This window comes from Panthera tigris, chromosome E3 (assembly GCF_018350195.1).
Source record: "Panthera tigris isolate Pti1 chromosome E3, P.tigris_Pti1_mat1.1, whole genome shotgun sequence".
NCBI classification, from domain to species: Eukaryota; Metazoa; Chordata; class Mammalia; order Carnivora; family Felidae; genus Panthera; species Panthera tigris.
Genome location: NC_056675.1, coordinates 19494824 through 19512987, shown reverse-complemented (window position 1 = coordinate 19512987; position 18164 = coordinate 19494824). Strand labels below are relative to the sequence as shown.

The following is an 18164-nucleotide window of genomic DNA, read 5'->3' as shown; positions in this document are numbered from 1 at the left end:
CCCCTCGTGACCTGGATCTGCTGAAACAACTCTGGGCTTCTGGCCACCTGATCCAATGGCCTTTTCTTGGAGTCTTCTGTCTCCGGCTCCCTGAGTCATAATGTCCTGACCGTCCTGTTCCCCCTAAAGCCCCCAAAACCCCTGGCTCTGTGGCCTTTACGCACCGTCTCTGCCCACCCCGCACTGGTAGCTGAGCTTCTAGAAGTGTTTGCTCCCCTCCAGCTTCCACACGTTTGTCTCAAAGGCAAATAAGCCAAAGCAGATGAGTGATGTGCGGGCCACCCCAAACCGGCCCCCCCTTTTTGTCTCTATGGAAGACACCGTCATCCACTCATTCCAATACACCACCTCCCTGTGCCCTGTCCCACAAACACAGTCCGCCACTAGGGCGTGGGGTGGTCATCCCTTGAATACACGTCAGGCTAACCCACCTCTCTCTCCCACACCTGTTAAACTCCACGGGCTCTGGAACGATCCCTCCGTTAGGAAAGCCCCAGCCCTTATTGTTAGCACGGTACCTGGCACACGATATTCAACAACCACCGAATGAGTACGCGAGGGCGCAAATCCCATTTTAAAACCGTAACGCGGAGGCTCAGAGCAGCGGAGTGATGGGCTCAAGGTCACCCGGTGGGAACAGCCAGGACTCGGCCCCGGGGGCGGCTCCAGCACCCACGTTCCGCTCTGCCGGAGGTCCAGCGTTAGGCTCCACCGCCAGAGGCCCTCCGCCTTACCGGACAGCACCGTGAAGACAGCTGCGAAGGCGTTGAGCTTGAGCCCGTCGATGACATTGCTGGAGTGGAAGAGCTCGAGACACATGAGGCTGAAGCCGACCACCAGCAGGAGGATGTACAGCACCTCGGACACCACCGACAGCCACAGGACCCCTGCACGACAGAGGCAGAGCGGCCGTGAGATGAGGGACGCCGCAGGGTGACCCTGCCCCGTGTACCTTCCACACCACGCCCCGCGTCTGGGGTCCGAATTGTTGGAGCAAGGGCCGCAGTTCCAGGGTGGGTCCCCGTGACCCAGCTGATCACGGCGTCCCGTCCTCCGCGCCAGGCCTGGCGCAGGTGCCCAAACCTAAGTTGGTGGAGGCCAGCGCCCCCTCCCCCAGCCTGGTGACGCTCACCGGTGGGCAGTGGCGTGCGACCCCTCTGTGGGCCCGTTCTGACGGGAAGGAGGAACCTGCGTCCCGGTCACACTTTCTCTTCGCACCTGGTAGATGGCTGCGCCAGGGAGCCACCTGATGGCCAGGAGGGTACCCGCCTTAAGATGAAGCTGCCACTGTAGTTGCTGAGCAGTGGTGACACCACTGGGGCCAATCACCAGCCCCGAGGTCTTCCCCACCGTCGAAGCTTTCGGGGCCAAGTTCTCTGTCACCCGCAGCTAGGAGCGCACCCCTACATTTCTATCGGCCCTGTACCCTACTCCACTTTTTTTCTAGAAACTGCTACTCCCGTGGCCACAGCTTCAACCTCGCGACTCTCCCCGAGACCAGCGGTGTTCTAAAGCGGCCCTGTCTTCCTGGGCAGAGCCGATTGGTCGGGTTTGATCACGTGGCCTAGAATTGGCCAATCAAAGTCCTGCCCTGTAGCAATCCGCGCCCTCGGAAGCACCGAAGTATCTAGATAGAGGGGGTGGGGGGTGGGTGTTCAAATCGGGGTGTGAGCCTTTTTTTTTTTTAAGTTGATTTATTTAAGTAATCTTATTTATTTTTAATGTTTATTTACTTTTGAGAGCGAGACAAAGCCGAACAGGGCAGGGGCGGGGGGGGGGGGGGGGGGGGGGGGCGGGGAGACACAGAATGTGAAGCAGGCTCCAGGCTCTGAGCTGTCAGCACAGAGCCCTGCGTGGGGCTCAAACCCATGAACCATGAGATCCTGACCTGAGCCCAAATCGGTGGCTCAATTGACTGAGCCACCCAGATGCCCCAGTCATCTTACTTGTTTGAAAAAAAAAAAAAAGATCAAGGTGGGGCTTGAACTCACGGTGGGGGGTGGGGGTGGGGGGTGGGGTTCGCAAGTTCTTCCAATTGGGCCAGCCAGGCGTCCTGAGAACCTGAGCCTTATGACAGCGTGAGTGCCTGGTTCCAGCTCTTCCTGAAGGCCGGCTGCCCCTCTATCCTTTCAGTGGTTTGGCTGTTCAAACGTTTACGTTCCCTGAGCCGCCACAGCTCCCTCTCCCCGCCCCCCCCCCCCCCCCCCAGTTTTTTCCAAAATTCGGTTGCCATCATTTGCCCCCTAGTCTAGGGGGCATTTTCTGTTTTCCCCACTTTATCCCTCCCTTCTGACTACAATCCTTTCACTGGGGACTCCCTTTCTTCTCTCAGTCTGTGCAATTCAGATGCGGCTGGCTCCATGTTTGGGCACATGACTCCTGTGTAGCCAGTCAGAGCTTCATAGCCCCTATGACTCTAGTCATTGGTTCAGGAGGGAACCTCTCTATGCCTCAGTTTCTTTACCTGTACAACAAAGATAAAAATAACGCCGATTTCATATGCTGTCATGCTGTGAGGATGCATTTGCACAGCAATGAAAAGAGCTTGTGCTTAGCATCTAGTGAGGGCTCCATTTGTGCGATAGTATCATTGTTGTATGGGCGGAACATGTCCCCGCCATGATCCCCTGGAAATGGAGCCCGGGAGTGCTTGAGGGAGGTCGAGGCAGGAGACAGAGTCAAGAGGGACAAATACAAATGTGGGAGCAGGTATCATTTCTGAGGAAAAGGGTGGCCAGGGGAAAATGTAACACCTCACATGACTTACCCTCCAAACCACACTAATCAGTGAGCGAGGCCCCCGCTTTAGAGAAGGGACTATGGACAAAGCCTGGCCAGTCAGAGATGGACATATGACCCAAGTCAGTTCAACGAGAGTCAGCCGCTGGACTTTTGCCGGACCTATTGGTGGAGAAAATACCTTTCTACTGGGTTTGAGCCTGGGGGAGTGGAAGGATGAAACTGACTGAGTCACCAAGTGGCAAGGGCCTTCCTGAGAGCAGAGACAATGCCAAGGAAGGCAAAGCTGAGATAGAGGAAGATTGTGTCCTATGACGTTGTTTGAGCCCCTGGATCCAGCCGTGCCTGAAGCGTCCCATCATTTGTTCTTTCAATCACATGAACCAATGAATTCCTTGTCTTTGCCTAAACTAGTTTGAGGTGGAATTTCTATCACTTACAACAAAGAGTCCCGATCTTCACCTTTTCTGTTTTCCAAGCCTGTCAAACATGTCCTTCCTACATCTCAGCCTTTATAAGATTGTTCCTTCCACTGGGAATGTCCTAGGGACACCCAATATGTACTATTTAGTGAATGAAGCAAACAAACAGAAAATTCTCGGTCCTTATCTGCTCCCTGACAAAGAATCCAGATTCTGAAACACCCACTATCATTCCTAGCACAACGGGCTTTGAGAGCTGTGGAGAAATTCTTTTTTTCTCCCCCCCCCCTTTTTTTTCTTTGGCTACAAAAATATCACATCTCCTGGGCAATCCCTTGGATTTCTGTAAGAGAATAATGTGCTCTGGCAGTCTGGATGTTGTTAAAACACCCCCTGGCTTGGCACACGCATAGTCTCCGAGGCCCTTCTCTGGCCCGAGGCCCACCGAGGCAGCAGGGAGGAAGGCAGGAGATGTGGGGCGAGCTGAGCCTCGCCAGGAGGGCGGCAGCTCCCGCGGAGGCCTGGCCTCCCTCCCAGCAGCCTTCACCTCCAGCTGCTGTTGGCCTGGTGGCTTGAGGAGGCCGCCCCTCACCACCGTGCTGCTTACTGACTCAGTGCCTCTCCCGAAGCACCCCTACTCTCTCCGGGGGGGGTGGGGGGGGGGTGGGTTGCTCTCATCTTTGCCCTCGTGGGCCCCAGGCCAGGCTTCCACCCCACTCCACCCCCTACCCCCGCCTCCCTTCCCAACAGTATCCAGCTCTGTTCTGTCAGATAGGCTGAGAGGTAAGGTTGGTGTTAGGGGCTGAGATGCTTAGAAAATAAGTAAGTTTAACCATGGAGAACCAGGCACTAGCATCCCCAACACCTGGCTAGGGTTACTTAGGCTTCTTACTCTCTCCAGCTTTATTTCCCTGCCCTGCCTCCCCCAGTTTCCCTACCACTCTCCCCCGGGGCATTTCCTTTATAAACGCCTTGAACGTGAATCCTCACCTCGGTGTCTGCTTCTAGGAAATCCGATCTCAGACACTGGCATTCACGTGTGTTCTTTCCCCCATCCTCCTAAAACCTGACGAGGTAGTTTGAGCCTGATACTGTTTGAGCCCCTGGATCCAGCCGTGCCTAAAGCGTCCCATCATTTGTTGTTTCAATCACATGAACCAATGAATTCCTTGTCTTTGCCTAAGCTAGTTTGAGGTGGAATTTCTATCACTTACAACAAAGAGTCCTGATCTTCACCTTTTCTGTTCTCCAAACATGTCCTTCCCACATCTCTGCCTTTATAAGATTGTTCCTTCCACTGGGAATGTCCTAGGGACATCCAATACGTACTGTTTAGTGAATGAAGCAAACAAACAGAAAATTCTCGGAAAATTCTCATCTTTTACAGATGAGTAAACTTAGGTTCGGAGGGACTAAGCAACTAGTCTACGCAGCCAGATAGTGGTACAGTCTGGGTTCAAAGCCAGGCCTCTCTGACTCCAGGATTCATCGTGGCTGTAAGCTGGCAGGCTAGAGTGGCCACCTTGAAATCATATCATTCCCTGCTCTTGGGCTGGTCAGAGGGGCCCGTCTGGGTCTGAGGGCACAGGGTTCCCTGGCCGTGGCTCTTATCTACATGCTCTCCAGCATCCCAAACAATTCCTGAGCCAGAGTTCCTGCAAGGGGGTGGCCACTGAGTGGGATGGGGGAGAGAGTGGATTTCAGTCCCCAGCGATCCTGAGGCCAGCTGGCCACCAGATGTCGGGGGGGAAGGAGGTCCCAAGGAAGGGCAGACAGGTCTTGAGGATGCCAGAAGCCAGGCCGTGGAAGGTGGGCTTGGCCCATGCTGCTGAGGCAAGTGGGGACCTAAGGGTCTTAGCAAGGAAAGGACACCTGTCAGGAGGCCCTCTCTAGAAGGATGGGGACCACTCTGCTCCAGTGCCTGCCCACCCTCCAACCGTCACCCGCCTGCTGGACTAGGGGGTTGACATCCCCGTCCTGCCCCAGCTGCAACCCCCCAACGGATGCCTGATGTGAGCTGCTGAGTACCCCAAGTGAGTAACACTGGGGGGTGCCATCTACACGTCTGTGTTTCCCCCCAGGGGAGAGGTGGCGTCACACTAACCACAACACTGAATTGTCTGAGTCAAAAAGTGAAAAAGCTATTCACTTCTCTGTTATTTTTATAATTCTTATCACCTCGATCAAAAGAGCCTCCGTTTGGTGCTAATGTGTCCTTAACACCTTTCCACCACTTGTTAATTATTTAAAACTGTGAGAGGGCTCACAGAATCTCCAGCAGGTCCCAGGCAGACTCGAAGGACATTTTGACAATTTCCTTCAGCCCCGCTCCTCTCCCGCCCTCCCCCAGCCACTGCTCTCCGCCCTTCTCTGCCCGGCTCTGGGCCTCAGGGGCCTGACTCCTTAGAACTGCACCCCCAGACTCCCCAGCCCTCTGGCTGAGCAATGAGGAGCACCAGCTAGAAATCAGAGGGTGGGAGGAGGAAGGTCTGATTGTTTTCTCTCTGCCCTGCTCCCTGTCTGGAGCCCCTTCTCTGGCAGAGGCTCCATCCCAAGTTTGTGGGATCCAAGCATCTGCGGCTTTCACACTGTTCCCACCCTTTCTCCTCCCCCCGCCAAGGCTGGTGCTAACAGCTCCCCTCTGTTGCCAGCTTTTGGGGGCCTCAGATGCTCTTAGCCCTTCCCGTGCCTCTATGTGGACTTTTTCATTAAAGCGCCTTCATTTGAACCTTCTGGGGGATTCTGGTTCCTGCAGGGGCCCTCCCTTACACTTCGCGTTTTATGGCAAGGGGTCCAATTAGAGCAGCGATCTGAGCCAGCATTCTCCGTGTGGCCCCCAACCTGCAGCACACAGGAACACGGGATGCTAACCCTTGGGCCTCCAGACCCATGTATGTTGTAACGAGCTCTCTAGGTGATGCTGATGCACCCTCAAGCATAAGCACCACTGATCCAAAGTTCCCTTCCGAATGTTTGTACAAGAAAGTGAGTCGACTTCAGAAAAAGACGGAGCCAATGCCAGCCGGCAGATGTTGGCGTCTGGCACACAGAGATAGAGAGAAGGTAGAACTCGAATAACAAAACATTGGAACCGCCACACAGGGCCTGGCTGGCAGTCGGTGCTCGTCACGATTCGTGTTAGGGAGGCACACGCGTGTGACTAAAGGAAGTCAGAAAGGACAGTGGGCGGGCAGCCTCTGTGGCCGGGACGGTGGGGTCTTGCCTTGGTGACGCCCGGAAAGCCTCAGTAATCACACAGATGATTGTTTCGGGTCTCTGAAACTTGGCACGAAAGGCTCGATTTGCAGCTGAGAACCGGTGACCTCCCGGGGCAGAAGAAATGAAATGGCTTCTCATCAGGTACAGGGCCCGTGGGGTGACAGCTAATCCCGTTAGCTGCACTTTCTGCCTTTTTAAAAAACAGCTTCATAACATCAACCCTGACCCTCCATTGATGGAATTGATGGGTTTGCAAGAACAAATTCCCTTTTGCCCCAGTCCCTCCCTTTTGCCAAGATAGTTTCCAGGGCCCGTCTGGCTGAGTGGGAAATCACGGGTGGGAACCGTGTCTTGCATCTACGGCCTTGGCCAGAGGCCTCATCCGACTCTGTCCCTCGGTTTCCTCATTTGAGAAATGGGCATAACAGACTTGTCCTGAGCATGAAGTGAGACACTATCTATAAATCGCGCAAGCCTGACACTTGGGAAGTATTCAAAAGAGCTAAGTGTTACCATCGCTTCCTGCTAAGTATAATTATGGGCGATTAGAATAATTATAAGTGGGGGCGGGGCAACAAGTGTGATGATCACGGACCCGGGCTGGGCCACCTGGGTTGATCCCCGGCTCTGCCAGGCGCTGCCTGGGACGCTTGGGCAAGTGACGTGCTCCCACTGAACCGGTTTTCTCGTTGGAAAATCGGGGATAGATACAGCACCCAGTTTGCAGGCAAAGTGAGGACAAAGCGAGTAAATTGATGAGCAAAGTGCTTAGGGCAGTGCCTGGCGCACAGCAGGTGTTATATAAGCGTGAGCTGTTACTATTATTGTCATCGTCATTGTTAGTCCCGTAGGATGTGACCAAGGAGTAGGCAGCCTGGAACCGGCACATCTCAGTCACTGGACAAATAAAACCCTTCTGGGGAGCAGAGGGGAATTGTTGCAAAATCAGATGAAATCCCAAGGCACCACGGCATTTCAAGAGAAAACATTCCCCCCCACCCCCCAAATCCATCAGTCTAATATGTCAAATCAATAAGGTATGGCGCGGCGGCTGCTGGCTCTGGGCTCGGCGACACGCCCCCTGAGACCCAGCATGTGAAATCGTGTAAATGACGCAGGCCAGGACCTCTGAGGCTGCAAACGGCTTCGTGACAGCTGCTGTTTGCGAAATGTCAATACGCTCAGGCTCCGGGATGTTCAGGGGCTGGGAGGAGAAGGCCAGAGGCCTCGGGACAGACTCCAGGGGTCGCTGAGCCCTCCATCTGCAGATGAGAAGTTAGCCCAGTGAGGACTTAGGATGCCCATGTCACAAAGCAGGTTGAGGGCAGATTGGGGGCAGCGGTGGTGGTGGTGGCGGGGTGGGGGGTGGGGGCTTCCACCTGCCAGGCTGCTTGCTGTTGTGAGACTGGGAAGCAGGGTGACCCTCTGAGAGGTGCAGGGAATGAGGTTTGGGGGAGGGGCATGGAAAGGGGCTTCCCCGAAGAAGAGCGGCCGCAAAAGACCACAGGAAGGTGACTGCACCGCGTGTCAGCAGCCCTGAGTTCCTGCCGGCGCCGTGGGGCCTTCCGAAGGCGCCTCTGCGGGCCTCAGTTTCCCTCGCGGTAAAACAAGTGGATGCTCCAACAAGCTGCCAACAGGCCGAATCCAGCCCCCAAAAATGTCTTGTTTGGCCCACACAGTATTTTAAAAATATCTGAATTCATTATCAACATTTAAAAATAGGAGCCTTCACATAAAATTTCATCCAGGTTTCTGGATTCGGTTGCAAGACGGGTGGATACAGCCGTGCCGGACCCGCATCCTCGTACAAGGGCTGCGGGGCTGAGCTGGGGCTGCTCCCCCTCAAACAGGACACGTACTTCTGAGTCAGCACAGACCCTCCGCAGTGCCCATCACCCTTGGCTCCCATCTAGCTCTCTTGAGCCTTTGAGTTTACAGCCCCCTGTGCAACGATGTCTAAAGCCATTTCTGTCCCTGACGCTCTGCAGTGAAGCAACATTTTAAGACCCTGCATGGTCCTCGCTGATATATCTCCATGTAGGAGTGAACTATCCAGCAAAGCCTCAGCTGTCCCCTTGCTCAGGGACAGGGGAAGTTCCAGCAAATACCACGCCACCCCACGCACGAAGGTGCCAATTTTCAAAGAGTTAGATTAAAAGGAGAGACAATTCAGCTCTAAAAATATGCCCACATTGTTACAAGGGAGTCAAGAGCACAGATCTGAGAGCTGTTCCCGAGAGTCATCTTGTCCGCCCCAGCCCACATCCTTTCCACGAAGGCCTGAGAAGGCTAGAGCGATCCTTTTCTAAAGCTTCGCTAGCCCGCCAGCAGCAGCTGCAGCCCCTGGGAGCCTGTGATAAATGAGGATTCTCAGACCCCACCCAGACCTACTGACTCAAGGTGTGTGCATTTTCACCAGATCCGCAGCCGTCCAAGTGTGAGCCGTCCACTGCTCTAGAAGACGAAGTTCAAAAAAAAAAAAAAAAAAAAAAGTTGAAGTTCAAATGCGCCAACGCAGAATTCAGTGCCCTTGACTTGTGGGTCCTGATCAGCCCCTCCCACCTCTAACCCCTCAGCCCGGCTGCCTGCTGAACATTCCACGCCCTCCCGTGCCTCAGGCATGGGCCCGGCCCTCAAAGTGTTGTCCTCTCCTGGGGTCAGCTGAATAATGGCCTGCAAAGATACCCACATCCTAATTTCCCGAACCCGTGACTATGTTATCTTACACGGACAGAAGGGACTTCGCAGATGTGATTATGATCTTGAGATGGGGACATTATCCTGGATTGATTTTGGCCGCCCTAAGGTTCATTTGGAATTCTGACCTCCAGTCATTAGGTTTGTGCTAATTTGTCACACAACAGCAATGAGAAACTAATACACCTTCTTTCTTCGTATAAGGTCACCTCCTCCAAGAAGCCTTCCCTGACCACCCCAGCCTCTGCTGTGGCCCCCAGACAGACCTCTGCAAAGAAGGCAATCTCTCCACCCCTTCCAGGTAGATGCCTTGCTACGGGCGGAAAGAGCCTGGACTTGAGGGTCCAAAAAGCCTGGATTTGAGCTTGGGCATTTATCTAACCTCCCTGAGCTTCAGTCTCTTTGGCTAAAAAATGGAATCAATGCTACCACCAGTCGTAACACGTTTTCTGGACCAGTTAAATGAGACCATGGCTGCAAAGCCTCCTGGTCTGGTTTCTGGTACCCTGTAGGTCCTCAGTAAGTGTGGGTGTATCAGGCTGACAAGCTGGGCCCAGAGAAATGAGCCCTTCTCATTTGCTCACAAGTGGACAAATTATCACTGGAAGGGTTTCTGACAATGCCTTGTTGCCCCCAGAGTTCTGCAAGGCTCTAGTCCCCGTCAATTTAAAAATGACTCTGGCAGACATGCCCTTTAGAAACTGCTCTGTTGGAATCCAGGGATGGTCACTGAGCATTTGAGATGTGTCATGCTGACCTTGGCCTTCAGCATCAGACTGCAATGAGCTTTCTTTCTCTTTAGAGTCCAGGAGCCGGCCTTGAAAATAAGGTCTGACCCACATGGGCTGGGGCCTGGGGAGGAGGCTGGTAGGGGGAATGTCGTGGGTAAAGCTTGGAAGGCTGAGGTTGGGGTCTGGCCCCCAGCCCCACGCTGGCCCCCCGTTGTCTTGGGCAAATGCTCTCACCTCTCTGGGTCTCCCCTTCTCCCCAAATGAGGCTGCTGTGCAGGCAAAGGAAGTGGAACAGGTTAAGTCAGAAGTTGCAGACTGGCCTAAAAACAAGTTTCTGAGATTTTGTTGTTTTTTGCGGGGGGGGGGGGGGGTGTTGTTGTTTTCTCTCTCTCTGTCTGCCTCTGTGTGTCTCTTCCTCTCTTGGTATACGAGGTATTTTTTTAAATTTTGAATTAGATGCCACCATTTAAAACTGGGAACACCGGGGCGCCCGGGGTGGCTCAGTCGGTTAAGCGTCTGACTTCGGCTCAGGTCATGATCTCATGGCTCGCGAGTTCGAGCCCCGCATCGGGCTCTGTGGTGACAGCTCAGAGCCTGGAGCCTGCTTCGGATTCTGTGTCTTCCTCTCTCTCTGCCCCTCCCCTGCTCATGCTCTGTCTCTGTCTGTCTCAAAAATGAATAAGAACATAAAAAAAAAAAAAAAAAAGAACACCTCTGTGGACATAAAGTGGGGCTGGTCCCTGCAGAGGAGAGGAAAGAAGAGAAACACTTCTCTGCTGTGAGGTGGTGGTGTGCCCAGGGCTTAAGGCATGGCCTGGGAGCCAGACCACCTAGGCAAGCCCCAGCTGTGCTGCTGACTTGCTGTGTGACCTTGGGCAAGTTACTTCACCTCTCTGAGCCGCAGTCTCCCCAGTGGCCTCAGAGAGTGGTTGTGAGAATCAGACGGGGCATGGAAAGAGGCATAACCAAGGCTTAGCTCATGGCGGGCCCCAATGCACGCTAGCTGTCCCCATTCAACAGATGAGAACATTGAGGCTTGGAAAGCAGCGGAAAAAACTCATCTGGCTCAAGCCTGACAAAGCCAGGCTGAGCGGGTGGTGGGGCGATACTATCAACTGGATTATCTGGATTCATTATGTGCCCAGGTCCCCAAGGTGACGTGTGCTCTAGCCCTTTGTCCTTGCCTCCCTGTGGCCCCCTTGCTGAATCCGGGGTCCACTATGGCCGCGGGGGCGTCCGACTTGCCCTCCATGATCCTGACCTCTAGAATAAGTGTCCCTTCTCCCTTAACTCACGTGAAAAGTAGCACTCACTGCAGCAGACACATTTCCTAAACCCAGACTCTGTGTCAGGTACTATGGGGGATGCAGAGGAGAGCAGGACTCGGATCCGGCCCTCCGGGAACCCCAAATGTAACCTGAGGGGTGAGACGCAGCCAATAATGACCACCTTATACATCCCCCAATGCCGAGCGCCGTGCTGGGCCCTTGGCACATAGAAACTCATTTCATCCCCGCGACACCTTATGACCTAGGTGCCATTATTACCTCCAAGTTATGGAGGGGAAACTGAGGCACACAGAGGTTAATTGCCCAGCCCAGGTGATGGAGCTGGGAGTCAGAGCTCAGCCAGCCTGGCTTCCCACTCCCTGCTCAACAAGCCCAGCTGGCCTCAAAGTCCTACGCGCCAGTGGAAGAAAGGGCACGGGCTGGTGCCCCTGGGTGGCCTGGCTGGTTCCTTCCAACAAGCATTCGAGATAGGTGCTATCTTCCAGGTAAGGACACGGAGGCACAGAGGAGGAAAGCAATTTGCCCAAGGTCCCTCGGCATTGGCAAAGGGAGTCAGGAGAGGCATCCAGCTCTGCCTGGGCCCCCACCCCCACCCCCACCCCCCCCAGCTCTCTGCAGGCGTTCTGTACCTTTTCTGGGCCGCGGACCCCTATGGCATCTGACAAAACCTAAGGACTCTTTCTCTGAATAACATTTTTAAATGCATAAAACAAACACACACAGAATCGCAAAGCAAGCTAATTGTTTTGAGACGGAGTTATCAGGACAAGTTTTTAAAAAGTCAGGTGTATGATATTAACCTACACGCCTCTTTATTAATGCATGAAATAACAAGATCTAATAACTCCCACGACTTCGAAGCAGCGAGGAGAAAGTGGTCTTTTCAAGATCTGTACACGCCCTGCAATGTGTTGTGAAAATTCTGTGACTCCAACTGGCGACAAAGTCCCAGGTGTGGCTAGGAGGGAAACGCAGACTGCCAGTTAGAGGCTGGGAGAGAAGAGACGTAGTATTTTGCTACCCAAACTCTTGCGGCCCCTTGAGTTCTGTCTGCTGACCCCTTGGTAATTTCCACGTGAAGACCCTGAACCTGAAGCAGTGGTGCTCAAATCTGTTACGTGCTGGTTAAAATGCACATTCCCAGGCTGCCCCCCCCCGCCCCCCCCTCCCCCAGTAGCTGATGCCGCAGATGAGGGCAGAGGCTGGGATCCACCCGTTGAACAAGGGGCTCCCGGTCGCTCTGCTGCCTGAGCCATATTCGGAGAAAAAGGGATCTTTCAAAAATGTAAACACCATTAACATATCTTGAAATCTGGGAGTGTGATACCTCCAGCTTTGTTCCTCTTCCTCAAGGGTGCTTTGGCCACTCGGGGTCTTTTGTGGTTCCATCCAAATTTGGGGATTCTTTGTTCTAGTGCTGTGAAAAATGCTGTTGGTATTTTGATAGGGATTGCGTGAAATCTGTAGATTGCTCTGGGCAGTATGGACATTTTAACAGTATTGGTTCTTCCAGTCATGATCATCGAATATCTTCGCGTTCGTTTGGGCCATCTCCAATTTCTTTCATCTTATTGTTTTCAGAGTACAGCTCTTTCACCTCCTTGGTTAAGTTTATTCCTAGGTATTTTATTCTTTTCGGGGCAATTATAAATGGGATTGTTTCCTTAAGGTCTCTTTCTGCTACTTTATTATTAATGTATAGAAATGCAACAGATTCCTGTATGCTGATTTTCTGTTCTGCAACTGTACTGAATTTATTTATCAGTTCTAGTAGTCTCTTGGTGGAGTCTTCAGGGTTTTCTATATAGAGTATCACGCCGTCCGCAGATGGTGAAAGTTTTACTTCTTCCTTACCAATTCGGACGCCTTTTATTTTGTTTCTTTTTCTTGTCTGATTGCTGTGGCTAGGACTTCAGTACTGTGCAGAATAAGTCTCTCCCTTGTTGTAATCTTCTGGAGATTCCCCACTGCACTTTAAATAAATGCCAACTTCCTGCCTGGCTTTCAAGGCCCTACCAGGTTATCAAGCCACTGCACACCCTTTGAGGTCTCCTTACCCACCAGACTCCAGCCACCTCAGGGCCTTTGCACTTGCTGTGCCCTCTGTCCAGAATGCTCATTCCCCAGCATTGCTTGGTTGACTGCTTCCCAGCTCAGATGTCACTGACCGCTCCATCTAAAGTAGCCACCACCAACATACACACCACTTTCTACCCTTTCCCGTTTTACTTTTCATTATTTGAAATGGTGTTATCTGTCAGTTTACTTATGTGTGGTCTGCTCCCCCCTCCGTAATGAGAGCCCACTGCGGGCAGAGATTTTGTCTGGCACGTTCAGTGCTGTCTCTGAGAGCAGGAGGCACTCAGTAAGTATTTGTTAAGCCAATGAATAAAGAAATGACAAGTGGTGCCCGGGTGGCTCAGCTGGTTAAGCGTCCGACTTCGGCTCAGGTCATGATCTCGCAGTTCCTGAGTTCAAGCCCCGAGTGGGGCTCCGTGCGGACAGCGTGGAGCCCGGAGCCCGCTTCGGACTCTGTGTCTCCCTCTCTCTCTGCCCCTCCTCTGCGTGTGCTCTGTCTCTGTTTCAAAAATAAAGAAACATTCAAAAAGAGAAGAAGAAGAGAAGAAATGACACAAGCAAAGAGGAAGAAGAAGTGGCCAGACTACTTCAGCAGCAAAGTTAAGGGGGGAAAGTAATCCCAAAAGGAGGAGTCGCTGTTGTGAATACCACCCAAAGGTCAAGGGGAATGAGGAGGGGGAGGAGAAAAGTCCGCAGGCTTTGGAGATTCGGGCCCTTCTTATGACATGTGTGGAGAGGGAGACAGATTCTTCAGAGGCCGATGCCAAGGGGAATCTGACTTCAGTGGCTGGCTGGGGGCTTCAGCTGCCGAGACTCCCTCCCGGGGACTGTGGAGGGACAGTGGCCTCAAAGCTGGAATTGGCCAGGGGATCAATTCTTGCAGAGCAAGCCAGGGATCTGGGGCTCAGCACACAGAACGCAGCACCCACCCTCCTCCCCACACTCCCATGTTTGGACTTCCTGACCTCAGGAGGGCCCCAGCCAAGACCCTCTGGGGCCTCCATGAAACCATTCTGAGTAGGCGTGCCAGCTGGCTCAGCCTTCACCCACCTGTTGGGGTCAGCAGCCACCCGTGCAATGCCTTTAAGTCCCCCACACCTCCCGGCCTCATCGCCTACCCTCCTGCCCCTTGCTCACTTCCTTCTAGTCATATTGGCCTCCTTGGTGTTTTTAAATGCTCCAGGCACACTCTTGCCTCAGGACCTTTGCAGTAGCCATTCCCCCTGCCTAAAACGCTCTTCCCCTAGATCTCCCTCCCCTTCTCTAAGTTTTGCTCAAATGTTGTTTCTTTTTTTTTAATTTTTTTTTTTACATTTATTCATTTTTGAGAGACAGAGAGAGGGAGACACAGAATCCAAAACGGGCTCCAGGCTCTGAGCTGTTAGCACAGAGCCCGATGAAGGGCTTGAACTCACGAACCATGAGATCATGACCTGAACTGAAGTCGGACGCTTAACTGACTGAGCCACCCAGGCGCCCCTCAAATGTTGTTTCTTAATGATGTCCCCCTTGACCTCCCTATGTCAAATTGCCAACACCTCTCCCCCGTACTCCCGAGTTCCCTTCCCTTTTAATTTTTTCCCTGGCATTTATCATCATTCGGCAGCCAAAATGATCTTTCTAGAATGTAAATCAAATCTCCTTCCTTTAAGCCCTTCAGTGCTCCAGTGGTTTCCCATCACACTCAAGTTCCCACCCCCCTGTCCAGCCTTTTCCCTCCACAAACATACAAAACTCATTCCTACCTCAGGGCCTTTGCACATGCTTTTTCCACCTTTGCGAGAAACATGGGAATGAGAAATCTCTTACTTTTCCTCCCCTAAGTAAAGGCACAGTCCCAATAATAAATGGGAACTGACACTCTGCTTCCATGTCAGGAAGACGACCAGACCTGATGGCAAGTGCAGCGACCTGGACCAACCCCTTTATCCCCAGGATAAAGGAAGAGGCTGGAGCCAAATGGCAGCTCCCAACCGGTGGGAGCATGTGCCCAGGGTTGCTAGATCTTGCAACTTTTCAAGAGAGGCCAGAAATCCTGATTTTTGTGTGAAATCTCCACATTTTGAAACATCAGTGATGCATTCTGACATTTTCAAACATCAGGGGCGCCTGGGTGGCTTAGTCAGTTGAGCATCCGACTCTCGATCATGACTCTCAGGTCATGATCCCGGGGTCATGGGATCGAGCCCCGCATTGGGCTCCACACTGAGCATGGAGCCTGCTTAGGATTCTCTCTCTCTCTCTCTCTCTCTCTCTCTCTCTCTCTCCCTCTCCTTCTCTCCCCCTCTCTCTCTCTCTAAAATAAACTTAAAAAATATATTTTTTTAATTTAGAAAAAGCATCATGTGAGTCAACTAAACACAGCTGAGCAATGCCAGGGCCCTAGGACACCTGTGCCCAGCCCTTCACAGAACTCAGACACCCCATCATAATTGAGTTCACCCCACTTCGTTTTCCAGATGGTAAAAATTCATCCCAGGGAGGACGCCAGAACTGAAAGAGGTCACCCAGCTTCTGCAACACGGGGTGGGCTCCCACCCAGGACTTCTTAGCAACAGACATGTAACTCCCACTGTGAACCAGGCTGGACCCACAAATTGGAAAATGCTGTACAAGTTCATGTCAGCATCTACAAGGCATGGACAGAATAAGGGGGAAAAAAACGTTTGTGGGCAGCAACCTTTTAGGGCTTAACCCCGAGGTTAAGCACACAGGGCTATTGTAGCACAAAGACTGGACTTTTTTCTGAGCAGGATATTCATCTTGCTGGGGGGAGGGGGGGAACTAATGCATGATTTTTGCCTGAGTCTCCCTTGCACTCAGAATCCCTATTTTATTACGCGGGAGCCAGACAACATCTTTTCTCTTGCCACTCCCCTCCCCCCACCACCTTGGCCAAAGAGGATCTTTGTTTTATCACGCCAGCAGAAGAGTCTAAAAATATCTAGACTCACCAACTTCAGGGGTTTATTCTCTCATCCGGGAGGCACCCACAAAGCTTTTGCCAATATAAATGGCATTTCCTTTGATATTTTTAAAGATCAGAGAATCCAGGAGAATATGCAAGCTGGATGGGCCTTTGAGATCAGAGCTCCCAAATACCTTCTGTCTCAGGTTCAGGAGGAAAAAAAAAAAAAAAACTTTCCTAAGGAGGCCCAAGAGGTTAGGTTTCCAGATAATTCACAAAAGAAGAAATAGACCCAGTCAAAATCATATGGAGGCATGGATTCAGCCTCATTAGCAATAATTTTGAGATTGAAACATCCTTGAGAGGGCGCGTCAAACTGGGATATTGAGCAAAGATTTTTCAAACGGTAGAAGGTGGTGAAGGGTGGTGGGTTTGCCCTGCAGGAACATTTACCTCTCACTCAATAGCCATGCCATTCCCCCTGTTTCCAGGGCCCCCCCTCCGTGCAGATGGGAAGGACGGGGTGACTGGTCACCCGGCTCTGGGCGGAAATACGCATCACTTTCGAGAAAACGCATAGAAACACCTGGCAGGGGAGCTCTCCAGCTCTCACCCCTCGCCTATGTTGAGATGTCCGTGTGTCCTTCAGCCTGGGTCCCCGAGAGACCAAGTGTCCTTCAGCGTCAGGCCCTCTGCACTCAGTTGCTCCCTCTGGAAGTTTCTTTCTTCTTGCCTTCACATGACTGCCGCTCTTTTTCCATTCAGGTCTCAAATGTCAACTCCAGACGGGATCCAGAAAGGCCCCAATCTATCCACCGATCCAACCCGCTTCTCCCCAGACCCTCCCCATTCTGCCATCTTGTTTCTCTTCCCAGCGGCTTCCCCACTTTGAAATGACCATATCCTTGGCTCAGTCTCCTTGTCTGTGAAATGGGCAGTCGGACAACAGTTCCTAAGGGCCCTTCCCTCCTCGACGTGACCCCTGGGACCGTGGTAGGTACAGACACCCGGCCACCACCCCTCCTTCTCCTGTGCCCTGAGCCGGCCCAGCGTCCTTTCTGGGAATAGAACCTGCCTTTCCTTCCAGGGACCACTGCGTCCCTTTCTCAGCCCTTGCTAGTGGGGCAGGGCAGACCCTCTCTTCCCTGTTCCAGCTGGGCTGTGACCCAGGCCACAGTGATTGGTTCAGGGGTGGGCGTGGGACTCGAGCGGGGCCAATCGGAGCCAGTCCCGGGGCTTTGCCTAAACACCTGGGAATGAGGTGACCCCTTGCCAGTGGTGGTTGCTAAACAGGGGAGGATGGACCCAGGAGCTGTCGGGGGCATCTCGTGGCAATTCCACAGGGCACCTGAGAACGAGGCCGACGCCGGAAGGCCCCGCTGAGAGTCAGAAGCTGCACGCTGAGAGCACTGGCTCCAGCCGTGGATGACGGAATCCACCCCTGACCGCTGAGTTACCAGAGCCAGCAAATTCCTCCTCGGGCTCAGGCCCGTTGGAATGAGTTTTCTGTTTCTGCAGCCAAAACAGCCTTTAGCCTCCACCGTCCGCGTAAGGCTGTCTGTCACAGCTCCCCTGGAATGTTTGCTGATAGTTAGTGTCTCTCCGGGGCTCTGAGCTCCCTGGGCAGGGCCTCGGGCCTCTCTGCCCCGTCACTGCCGCCCACAGCCTGCTCAAGTGACCAGAGGGGACAGAAGCTCGCTGCTCCGGGTCCTTAATTGGGGAGGTTTTCTGTCAGTCCTGGGAGCCTCAGACTCTGTGATCCAGGCAATTAACCTTTCTGCAGAGGCCAAGGCCAATTATATCCCGGGGGCCATCTGCAACATCTGTGTAACAGACCAAGGGCCTCGGCCTGCCTCCTGGGTTTTTATGGGACAAATGTGGCATAATCAATCTCTCCTGTCCCCACCCCTGTTGCCTTGGTCCAGGCCTGTGTCCTTGTTTGTGCTCGGAACGGCTTCCTTCCTCCTCCCTTCTTCCCGATGGCCTCTGTGTCCTCCCCAGATCATCCCCCATGACCTCATCTGCAGCACGGCCACGCTGCAGCCCTTCAGCACCCGCCCCCTAAACTCCCTGGGTGCCA

General features: G+C 53.0%; 1 protein-coding gene across 7 annotated transcripts in view; it reads right to left on the bottom strand.

Annotated features, from left to right (window-relative positions):
• The window catches only part of GSG1L (GSG1 like), a 207833-nt gene that overhangs the window by 77348 nt on the left and 112321 nt on the right, over positions 1-18164 (bottom strand). For 4 of the 7 annotated variants that reach the window (XR_006212352.1, XM_042971343.1, XM_042971344.1 and 1 more), the window contains exon 3: positions 735-887. The exons of 1 other annotated variant lie outside the window; for it this stretch is intronic. Coding sequence is in view for 5 of the 6 variants with exons in the window: in XM_042971343.1 (XP_042827277.1) it covers positions 735-887 (153 nt within the window). In the remaining variant the exon portion in view is untranslated. Of the gene's footprint in view, positions 1-734; positions 888-1132; positions 1477-18164 lie in introns of those variants that run through there. 2 more of the 7 variants (XM_042971348.1, XM_042971347.1) reach the window with 2 other exon arrangements.